Raw genomic sequence first — 12,417 nt, forward strand, 5'->3', positions numbered from 1 at the left:
ATCCTGCGCATGCCGTGAGGCGTGGCCAAAAAAAAAAATACTTAAAGAGTTATGATACTAGGGCTTCCCTGGTGGCGCAGTGGTTGAGAGTCCGCCTGCCGATGCAGGGGACACGGGCTCGTGCCCCGATCCGGGAAGATACCACATGCCGCGGAGCGGCTGGGCCCGTGAGCCATGGTCGCTGAGCCTGCGCGTCCGGAGCCTGTGCTCTGCAACGGGAGAGGCCACACAGTGAGAGGCCCGCGTACCAAAAAAAAAAAAAAAAAAAAAAAGAGTTATGATACTATAACAAAAATTATAGTGAGGGCTTCCCTAGTGGCGCAGTGGTTGAGAGTCCGCCTGCCGATGCAGGGGATGCGGGTACGTGCCCCGGTCCGGGAAGATCCCACATGCCGCGGAGCAGCTGGGCCCGTGAGCCATGGCCACTGAGCCTGCACGTCTGGAGCCTGTGCTCCGCGACGGGAGAGGCCACAACAGTGAGAGGCCCGCGTACCGCAAAAAAAAAAAAAAAATTATAGTGAAAAAGTTATATATATATTTATTTAACATATATAACAAATATTATATAGTAGCTATGTAAGTATATATAAAACTTCTGTGTATATATATATATATATATTTATATAAATAAAGAGAGAACTAAATTATACAACTGAAGAGGGAGATTCCTGTATTAAAATAGTTTATCTTCTAAACTAAGTGCATGCTAGTTTTGAAGGAGGGTCATTTTTACAAATAAGTGGAAACTTAGTCAAAACAGTAAATTTATTAATTTTTTGAATAGTTTGCATATTTTGAGATAACTCTTTGGCTGTACTAAGCTAAAGATTTATTAACCATCTCAGAAAACTATTTGATAGTTTGATTTTCTCTGATTATGTTGGGTACTTTTGGAGTTATTTAACATTAACCTGTAATCTTTTTTGAAAAATGATTCATTGTGATGTTTATAATGATACTGAACAAATTGTTATATCCCACAGCTTTTTTCCAAGTTGGGGTTTTTTTTTTTTTGCTTCCTTAGTAGCTGTTAGTAAAATTAAACTGCTGTGTTAAGAATTATAGGCAATAATATTACTATTTTTACAGAGCTGTATAAATTTGTCTTTTACGTAGTTTTCCCAACATCTTTACTTAGTGATTGTTAGATATTTTTATACGGCTGACAGTGTTTATGGCTGAGTGGGTTAGAGGAAGTTTAAGACTAGTTACTGATTATGGGGAAGGTTTAAGTACTTTTTTCCAGAAAGATTTTAGTAGTCCACTGAGGTTGCTTCTTACACAGTTTGCTAGACTTTTCTAATCCTCTGTTATTTCATATACTTTGTGTAAATATGTCCCCCATTTGGGCGATTCAATTGTCATATTACTTTTGATGGCAGATATCAACTTATTTTTAATTGGGATATGGGCTCTCTCATATTATGCTTTCCCAATTAGATGATAGAAACGTAAACAAGAAAACTTAAAATAATCAAATGTTGTATTTATAAAGAAAATTATTTTTAGCTCTCTTTTATTACTTTATAAAATTAACAAACTCTAGAGATTAAAATTAATAGTAAAGTGTTTTCCTAAGTCCTCAATTTTGACTTTTTAAATATTTTGTCCATGAAACACATCTTGTAGCTATTGTATATACTGTCAGGATTTTATAATATAGATTCAGATATGTCTAAAACTGTTATTAATTTGTATAAGAATATAATACTTCCATTAAAATTCTGGGAACTTTGACCAGGGGAAGAAAAGTCAAAACTTTGTTTCTAATTAGTCTAATTTCTATAGCTTCTTGAATTTTGCAACAAATTTCCACAGACTAACATTTGTTTTTAAATACCATTCATGTTGATTTTTCTAAAGCCTACATGCAATCAGAACAAATTAAAGCACCTTTATTTGGCAATAACCTTTTAAATAATCATATTCAAATAAAAGCAGCAAATGGATGAGACATCAGAGGACAAATTTTAAAAGCTAAAGCTGCATTAGGAAAAACACACAACTGATAAATGTCAAGTGGTAATAATCCTGCAACCAAAGTGGTCATAATAATGTAAAATCAGAAAAGCAAAACCAACTTTTACAAGGATTAATTCAGCTGAATTTCCAGCATCTTAAATAATATATTCTTTGCTTCTGTTGAATTTTTTTGTTGCTTACTTTTCCTTTTGAAAACTAAATTATACTAAATTGAAAAAATCCACAAAAAAGAAAGATGCTAAAAGAAAATACATTCATAAGTTATTCTTCTAATCTTCAGCCTTACATTGTTCAAACTAGAATGAATTTTTAAGTACATTGTAATCAATGGCTACTTAAAATCAAGAAATAAGGTGGTATTTAAAGATTGCCTGTTTGTACAAGTAGCCAGTGGGGTTATTCACTCTTCTTCTATGTACTGAACACCTACTACAATGTGCCTAGCTTTGTGTGACCACTTAGGCGTGACTCAAACGATATACTAAAAATGATAATATGAATTTGCAGTTAATTTTTTAAAGATTCACTTTAGCTTGAGGTCATAACTCTTTGCAACTAAGATAATTAAGAGTTTATACATTTATATATTCTTTTTAGAGAGGAGTCACAGAAGGGAGAATGACATGTCGATGTTCAAAATCTATCTTTTCTGTAGTTAATGAACAGTAAGAGGTTTCCAAAATTCAAATTTAGATGCTAAACTTCAGTTATTTTCATCTCCCCCAACAAAAAATTAACTTATTTGATGGTTTTAATATTTTTAACATGACTTATGTTTTACCAGGTGATGTTATTGTAGACATCAATGGCAACTGTGTCCTTGGTCACACCCATGCAGATGTTGTCCAGATGTTTCAACTGGTACCCGTCAATCAGTATGTAAACCTCACTTTATGTCGTGGTTATCCACTTCCTGATGACAACGAAGATCCTGTTATGGACATTGTTGCTGCTACTCCTGTCATCAATGGACAGTCATTAACTAAGGGAGAGACTTGCATGAATACTCAGGATTTTAAGTCAGGAGCGATGGTTCTGGACCAGAATGGAAAATCGGGGCACACCTTGATCAGTGATCGTCTCAATGGACCATCAGATCTGAGTGAGCAGAGAGCGTCTATGGCATCGTCAGGCAGCTCCCAGCCAGAACTAGTGACTGTCCCTCTGATCAAGGGCCCTAAAGGCTTTGGGTTTGCCATTGCTGACAGCCCAACTGGACAGAAGGTGAAAATGATATTGGATAGTCAGTGGTGTCAAGGCCTACAGAAAGGGGATATAATTAAGGAAATTTACCGTCAAAATGTGCAGAATTTAACACATCTCCAAGTGGTAGAGGTGCTAAAGCAGTTTCCAGTAGGTGCAGATGTACCATTGCTTATCTTAAGAGGAGGTGAGTAAAAGCGCAACAAGGAAAAATCTTCATTGTTCATGCATTTGTATCTGTGAATTGTCCTTCCTTACAGGTCAGAATATCTCTTTTCCCAGCAGACTTAACTGGTAATTAGTATGCATTTTCCTTAAGTTCTGTCTGACTGCTTCCATAAGCAGTATCTTTTGTAGCAGTTTGTTTAGTTATTTGCGGTTTCATTTGTGTCCATTATGGATTTCTTTCCCTCTATATTCTTTTTAAAATCTGATTTATGACTTTAATGATTAGAGAGAGTCACAACATTGTGCTACTTCAAATGAAATATATCCTCTTAATTCCATTTTCTCTGTTGATGGCAATAATAGAAATGGACTCTTTCAAGCAGTGGTACTTCATCTGGACCTCTGTAATGTACCAAGGATGTTTTGAAAGAGCTAGCATCTCTGTGAATAAGCAAAATGTTGGATGGTGTGTTAATCTGTTCTGTAAAAGCAATCATGATAGCTTGTGCTCATAAAGCTTTTATCTTAAGCTTTAGTATCTGTCCATAAATGTTAATTAAACCCCACAGTGCTCATGTGAGATAAATATAATTTTATTTTCCAAGGTCATCAACTGACTTGAACTGCTCCCAGACATAAATGCAGTTCCAAGGACTAATCACAAAGTCGCGTTTTAATGGGCTTTCTTAAATCCATACCTATGAATGACTAGTATTTTAAAGAATAAAATTTAGCCCTTCACATATATCTCACTGGCTTTTAGTTTTCATTTTTGAGGCAAATGAGCAGTTTAACTTCATTGGGGCTTTTTTTTTTTATTATTCTCATTTCTTTGAACTATTTTTGTTTCTTCTCTGTGTGGTATGGTAGAATGTGCTCATATCTCTTCGTGAGGGCTGGAGAATTATCCAGAGTTCCAACAAATATGAGAGTCCAGGGTTTGGTGTCAAAGAGGTTGGATGTCAATTTCCTGCCTAGTTGCTGGTTGGTTCCACAGTACAGGAAAGTAATGTTAATCTATTTGAGTCTTTGTTTACTTTATCTATAAAATGGCAGTAACATTTATGCCTTAGAATTGTCATAAAAAATGAAATACGTGTATAATGCCTGGCACGTAGAACATATTGGACATAATTTACTAGCCTACTAAAAGTCAAAGCTAGTTTTGTCATAAACATTAGCAGTATTTGTGATCTGAGAATGCTTCCTCTGTTTTTAAAATGTGGCTCATTTTTTTTAAGGTCCTCCTTCACCAACTAAAACTGCCAAAATGGTGAGTATACCGTGGTCCTCAAATGCTTCTTCTGAACACACGGAGAGAGATGCTGCGTTCCCCTCCATGAGGGCAGCTCATGGGAGTGGCGTTTACAGACAGACAGGAGCCAAGTGGCAGACTGCCCTGGGCTTGTATCAGAAACTCAGAGGGAAGCGTGTGAGTTAGAAAAGCTGCCCATAGAGGAGGTGTGCTCTGCTGGTTAAGTATTTCTGCTGGAAGAATATTAGAAGCCTGTACTACCAATAGTCCTGTCTTGTAAATAGTAAAATGTGGACACACTGAGGTGCCTACTGATGGGTCCTATTACTTTCTTTGTGTTTCAGAGGAACAAGGGTAAGGAGTATCTAAATGTTCGAGCAGATATACTATGGGAAGATGTAGTAGTTTCACATAAATTCACGGGGACTATAATTTACCCACATTTAGATAACCTTCTGACATTTAGCCCTAAACAGGACTTTCTAGAGCAATTGTGGCCTCTGTGCTCAATTTGCTTGTTATCAGAGTGAGAGGCTATCAGGCTTGGAACAGTTTTCTCTGGCATTCTTCTGAATAACCGACTAGCCTATTTAAAGACCTGTGTAGAGAATAAGACCTAAACAAAGGATGCACCAAATAATGGTATGAAAGAAACAGTGCTAGGTACACGTGTAGCTACTTAAATATCCACAATTATATGGACATGGATATAAAGACAATCGTGTATAAAATCCTAATTTGCTCTATTTTCCTTGAGTTGGAGTCTGTCATCTTATAGTTGAAAGATGGTCTTCCATAACCATAAACCCTGGGCTGCTAAACAAAAGACCATCAGATACAAAATGGATTAGTTCTCCATAGCCCACCAAATAGGATCCTCAGCAAATTTGCCGTTTTATGGATCAGGCAGAAAGAAACACTCAGCACTTTTATAGAAAAATGGACCAGTTAGGTCCAATGTGAACAGTGAACAGAAATGCTTTTTGCCTATTCAGTTAAAATTGCACTGTATTTTTCTCCATTTCTCCATTTCTCTGGTCCCTCTAGTACTCATTTTTAACTTCTGTGCTACCCTATCTATTTCATAACGAATGCCAGTGAAGCCATGGGAACCCTAAGTTGATGAAAGTCTCAGACGACCTCCCACTGCTTCTGACAGAATCCTAGGACATGTGGGAGAAAGAGGAAGAGACTGCTCTTATCTCCCGGCCATCTGACGGGGTCTGGGTCAGTGAAGGGTCCCTTCTGGCACAACGCTTTATAGCGACTGTCCCCTCACTCCTACCTGACAAGCTGCTGCTCCGGCATCCTAGTCACATTAATTATCTTATCATAAATGTCTATAATCCCCCTCTTCTAACCGTAATTCAGGATAACAAGCTGTTCTCAAAACCATAGTATTTATTTTCTTAGGCTATTTATTGGATTTCATTTTTTAATTTTATTAAAGAAGTCATTTTACTGAGCTCTTCTTCTGGGAAAGTTCTATCTGAATAGGAACATTTGAAAATATCCCTTGTCTGATTCTCAGGCATGGTGCATTTTTTCGTGATATATTTGGATTGGCCATGCAGGTTTTTACACTGTTATCTTTATAACCTAAATTAGTTAACACTTCCTATTTCATTTTCTTAGAAAGAGCATTACCTTAAACATCTTCACTGAGAATTAAACTCAGTGAGTGGGGAGGATGGGGTTTATCAAGAATTACATGGACGTATTCTCTTAGAGTCTCCCTCTTGCTTTACTTGGAAGTGCTGCCTTGTGTTGCATCCTTATTTATCTTCTCAAAGTCAATTTGTGTCTTGGTGGTGGAGAAAAGGGCAAAATTGCTTAAACGTAGGACTAATTGATATCATTATCAACTTTTTCTAATTTAAGTGAAATATGTTTTAATCAAATACACACAGCTATGAAAGTGAATTCCTATAAGACTGCAAATATGCTCTGGCTTTGACCCTGCTGCTTACACAACTGTAATCAGTTGACATACCCAGTTCAGACAACAGTTTTATGCACTAATCAACCATCTGGCTTTTCGAGATACTAAGTAAGGCCATTTTCCATTTCAGAAAACAGATAAAAAGGAAAATTCAGGAAGTTTGGAGGCCATAAATGAGCCCATTCCCCAGCCTATGCCTTTTCCACCCAGCATTATCAGGTCAGGATCCCCGAAATTGGATCCTTCTGAGGTCTACCTGAAATCTAAGACTTTATATGAAGATAAACGTAAGTAGTTGTGGAATATTTCAGGAAAGCATGCAACTAAATTAATTTGAATTTTCTTAAAAACTCGACTTTTCCATCTTTCAAAACCATGTTGAAGTTATTCCTTCATTCCCATTTTAATATGACTTTGGGCTTCTTCCATTTATATTCAACATTCATTCATTTATTTTCTTCAAAACCATGTATTATTAAGGGCCTTCTGTCTACCCAACATCGTAGAAGGTAATGGGAATACAGAGGTAATAGGTTACATAGGCCCTGCACCCCAAAAGATGATTAAGCCTAAATGGAAAAGACAAAGAGGTAATGAAATACATATACAAATAAGTGCAGATAAGCCCCTAACAGGTTCAGTAATAGAAGGATGGACTGGATGAATTGGGATCCAAAGTAGAAGATGGTCAATTTTATGGCTGTGGGTAGTAGGAATGTCAGATACTGCTTCATATAGGAAGTTAAGCTTTAACCAAGTCTTTAAAGACAATGAGGTAGGTGTTTATGAGACAGATAAAAGGGAAAGAAAGAAGGAATAGCATGTGCACATTGACCTTGTATGGGCTGGGTTCTGCAAGGAGTTCAGTTTAGCTGCGTGTGGTTGGCAAGGGAAACCAGAGCGGGAGGGCGGGAGCAGCTTGCGGAGGGCGGATTATGCCATTCTGAGGAAGCTGGAGACAGTGGTATACATGATAGAGAGCCACAGAATGGTTTTAACTATAGGGATGAAATTGTTGGACTTGTCTTTCAGAAAGATTTTCCTGGCAGGAATATGAAGGATGATGAATCAGAGGGGTGTGTAATGTGAGGAGGAAACCAAAGGGTAGAGTGGACTCCTTCGAGGAGTCCAGCTGAGAGATGATGAGAAGAGAGTATGCATAGGGTGGAAATTCATTTTCATACTAATTTACTTACTAATGATAGATCTTTTCCAAAGTAAAATCATAGATTTAAGTAGGTTTGATTTTTTTAATTTATTTATTTTTAGAAATAGATTTAGGTCTACCTTGGAAAAGATGTACACAAGTGGAAACATTATATATAATTGCCTTCATACTTATTTAACCTGTTACAGATCTTTGTCTTGATAGTCCCAGGCCATATTTAGGAAGATGAAATATTGATTTGAAAGCATCAAGAATTAATGGACATGTAATACTGAGAGCATGGAAGTGGGAGCAAATATTCCTAAGCAGTCTTGATTCAAAGTTTGGGTTAGAGCACAAAACAGAGATTTATGATTGAATTTTATTGTATTATTAATCCTTTTAAAATAAATCAAAGTGTGTATTATGTATGTATGTTTGTATTTATTATTTTCTGGTTTCCCTTAGCGCCAAACACCAAAGATTTGGATGTTTTTCTTCGGAAACAAGAATCAGGGTTTGGCTTTAGAGTGCTGGGAGGAGATGGACCTGACCAATCTGTAAGTTTAAATACTTTGGAATTTGGCTGTTCCTGTTAAAACTTTTAAGTAGAGATTTGGTAGAATATGGTGTTTTTGTTTTGTTTTCTTTTTTGTTTGGTTTTTTAAAAGATTTTGTTTTCTCTGACAGTTTCATTAATATGAGGAAGAACTGCATTTCTATTGGTGTCATAATACCTCAGCTAACTTGGTGTAGCTGAGGTTAAAACTATAGGTAAAAAGCTGAATATGTCAACTGTAAATTAGGGAGTAATAAATGGTTATACTAGCAAAGCATTTACATCTAGAATTTTATTTATACAGGATTCTCACTCAAACTTAGAGAACAAATATAATGGGTCTATTTTTGTTTTGCCCTTAGTTTGATAAAAAGTAATATGCTTCTTAGAATTTAAGAACATATTTAAAGTTTTTTGTATAATATCAAGAAAGACTTCATTATTATCATGCTTAGAAGTTAGGTGAATAACAATATTCTTTTAAAATGACGGGCTTCTTTCTATTTCTGACTAGAACATTTGCTTTATAGAGTATAAATGTGTTCTAATTAGTCATATCAGTTACGGTTAAAATAATCATCAGAGACAGTTAAGGCAGGTTGCCCTACATAGGGCAAATATAAAATACCTTGATTGTTTCTTTTTTTTCTTTCTTTTCTTTTGAATTGAGCTATGATTGACATATAACATTATATTAGTTTCAGATGTACAACATAACGATTCGATGTTTGTATACACCACAAAATGATCATCACGATAAGTCTAGTTACCATCCGTCACCAAAGTTATAAATTTTTTTCCTGTGATAAGAACTTTTAAGATTTTTGCCTTGGCAACTTTCAAATATGCACTACAGTATTACTGACTGTAGTCCCCATGCTGTACATTACATCCCCATGACCCATTTATTTTATAAACGGAAGTTTGTGCCTACCTCCCCCCAACCCCCTTTCCACTGTCAACCACCATTCTGTTCTAGGAGTTTTGTTTTGTTTTGTTTTGTTTGTTTGTTTGTTTATTTTGTTCTTTGTATTTCACATATAAGTGAGAATACACAGCATTTATCTTTCTCTGTCTGACTTATTTCACTTAGCATAATGCCCTCCAGGTCCATCCGTGTTGTCACAGTTACCAAGATTTCATTCTTTTTAATGTAGTTTAATCTTTGCATCTGGTGATTTTCTCAATTTTCTTCTTGTAATTGATTTCTAGTTTTATACCATTGTGATTGGAAAAGATGCTTGATATAATTTCAATCTTCTTAAATTTATTGAGACTTGTTTTGTGGCTTAACATGTGATCTGGCTGAGTAGTAGTTATGTGTGTGTGTGTGTGTGTGTGTGTGTGTAAAGAAGACATCATATGTATATTTCTCTTTTTTTCCTAATTGCTATGGCTAGGACTTCCAATACTATGTTGAATAAAAGTGGCAAGAGTGGGCATCCTTGTCTTGTTCCTGATTTTAGAGGGAAAGCTTTCAGCTTTCACCATTGAGTATGATGTTAGCTGTGGGCTTGTCATATATGGCCTTTATTATGTTGGGGAGTGTTCCCTCTACACACTTTGCTGAGAGTTGTTATAAATGGACACTGAATTTTGTCAAATGCTTTTTCTGTACCTGTTGAGATGATCACATGATTTTTATCCTTCATTTTGTTAATTTGGTGTATCACATTGATTGATTTGTGGATGTTGAACCATTCTTGCATCCCTGGAATAAATTCCACTTGATCATGGTGTATGAGCCTTTTAATGTACTTTTTAATTCGATTTGCTAATGTTTTATTGAGGAGTTTTGCATCTGTGTTCATCAGTGATGTTGGCCTGTAATTTTCTTTTTGGGGGGTGTCCTTGTCTATTTTTGGTATCAGGGTAATCTTGGCCACATAGAATGAGTTTGGAAGTGTTCCCTCCTGTTCAATTTTTGGAAGAGTTTGAGAAGGATAGGTGTTAAATCTTCTTTAAATGTTTGGTAGAATTCACCAGTGAAGCCATCATGTCCTGGACTTTTGTTTGCTGGGAGGTTTTTAATTACTGATTCAATCTCCTTACTAGTAATTGGTCTGTTCAGATCTTCTACTTTTTCATGATTTACTCTTGAAAGATTTCATGTTTCTAGGAATTTATCCATTTTTTTCTAGGTTGTCCAGTTTTTTGGCATATAATTGTTCACAGTAATTTCTTATGATCCTTTGTATTTCTGGTGGCATCAAGGGTAACTTCTCTTTATTTCTGATTTTACTTTTGAGTCCTCTTTTTTTTCTTGGTGAATCTAGCTAAAGGTTTGTCAATTTTATTTATCTTTTCAAAGAGCCTGCTCTTAGTTTCACTTTTCTATTGTCTTTTTAGTCTCTATCTCATTTATGTCTACTCTGATCTTTGTTATTTCCTTCCTTCTACTAACTTTGGGCTTCTTTTGTTCTTTTTCTAGTTCCTTTAGGTGTAAAGCTAATTGTTTGAGATTTTTCTTGTTTTGAGGTAGGCCTGTATTGCTATGAACTTCCCTCTTAGAACTACTTTTGCTGCATCCCAGAGATTTTGGTAAGTTGTATATCCATTTTCTTTTGTCTCAAGGTATTTTTTTATTTCTCTCTTGATTTCTTCATTGATTCATTGGTTGTTCAGTAGCATGTAGTTTAATCTTCACATTTTGTGATTTTTCCCAATTTTCTTATAATTGATTTCTACTTTTATGCCCTTGTGGTTGGAAAGATGCTTGATATAACTTCAGTCTTCTTAAATTTATTGAGACTTCTTTTGTGGCTTAACATGTGATCTGTCCTGAAGAGTGTTCCACTTGAGAAGAATGTGTAATATGCTACTTTTGGATAGAATGTTCTATATATATCTGTTAAGATTATCCATTCTAATGTGTCATTTAAGGCCCACGTTTCCAAGATTGATCTTATGTCTGCATGATCTAGTCATTGATGTAAGTGGAGTATTAAAATTCCTTACTATTACTGTATTACTGTCAGTTTCTCCCCTCAGGTCTGTTAATATTTGCTTTATATATTTAGGTGCTCCTATGTTGGGTGCATAAATATTTACAAATGTTATATCTTCTTGTTGGATTGACTCCTTTATCATTATGTAATGCCCTTTTTGTCTTTCATTGAAGTCTTTGTTTTAAAGTCTATTTTGTCTGATGTAGGTATAGCTACCTCAGCTTTCTTTTGGTTTCTTTTTGCACAGAATATCTTTATCCATCCCTCTGCTTTCAGTCTTTGTGTCTCCTTACATCTGAAGTGAGTGTCTTATAGGCAGCATATAGATGGGTCTTGTTTGTTTATACTTTCAGCCACTCTAAGTATTTTGATTGGAGAATTTAGTCATTTACACTTAAAGTAATTATTGAGAGGTATGTACATGTCATTTTGTTAATTGTTTTCTGGCTGTTTTGTAGTTCCTCTCTGTTCCTTTCTTTTTCTCTTGCTTTCTATGTTATGCTCATATTCTATTTTTGTTATCTTTTATGTGTCTACTATAGGTTTTTGTTTGTGGTTACCATGAGGCTCACATATAACAGCTTATATATATATATCAGTCTATTTTAAGTTGATAGCAAGTTAAGTTTGAATGCATTCTAAAACTCTACATTTTTACTCACCCCCATCACATTTTACATTTTTGATGTCACATTTCACATCTTTTTATTTTGTGTATCCTGTTGCTGATTATTCTAGTTATAGTTATTTTTACTACTTTTGTCTTTTAACCTTCATACTAGCTTTGTAAGTGATTATATTTACCTTACCCATGAGATTTATACTTTCATATGTTTCCTTGTTGCTAATTAATGCCCTTTCTTTTCAGCTAAAGTAGTCCCTTTCACATTTCTCATAAGGTCAGTTTAGTGGTGATGAACTCCTTTGATGGTTTCTTGTCTGGAAAACTCCATCTGTCCTTCAATTCTGAATGATAATTTTGCTGAGTAGAGTATTCTTGGTTGGAAGCTTTTTCCTTTCAGCACTTTGAATATATCATGCCACTACTCACTTCTGGCCTGCAAAGTTTCTGCTGAAAAGTCTGCTCATAGTCTTTTGGGGGTTCCTTTGTATGTAACAAGTTGTTTTCCTCTTGCTGCTTTTAAGATTCACTCTTTAACTTTTGACATTTTAATTATAATGTATCTCTGTGTGGATCTTTTTGGGTTTGAC

General features: G+C 35.5%; 1 protein-coding gene across 2 annotated transcripts in view; it reads left to right on the forward strand.

Moving 5' to 3' along the window:
- Window positions 1–12,417, forward strand: part of MAGI3 (membrane associated guanylate kinase, WW and PDZ domain containing 3) — a gene marked incomplete at its 5' end in the record, with an annotated part of 282,350 nt that overhangs the window by 233,018 nt on the left and 36,915 nt on the right. For both annotated transcript variants that reach the window (XM_079724347.1, XM_079724348.1), the window contains 4 exons: window positions 2,768–3,373; window positions 4,596–4,627; window positions 6,682–6,838; window positions 8,167–8,258. In XM_079724347.1, the coding sequence (XP_079580473.1) occupies window positions 2,768–3,373; window positions 4,596–4,627; window positions 6,682–6,838; window positions 8,167–8,258 (887 nt within the window). The remainder of the gene's footprint in view (window positions 1–2,767; window positions 3,374–4,595; window positions 4,628–6,681; window positions 6,839–8,166; window positions 8,259–12,417) is intronic.

This window comes from Hyperoodon ampullatus (genome assembly GCF_949752795.1).
Source record: "Hyperoodon ampullatus genome assembly, chromosome: 2".
In the NCBI taxonomy this organism is placed as follows: Eukaryota; Metazoa; Chordata; class Mammalia; order Artiodactyla; family Ziphiidae; genus Hyperoodon; species Hyperoodon ampullatus.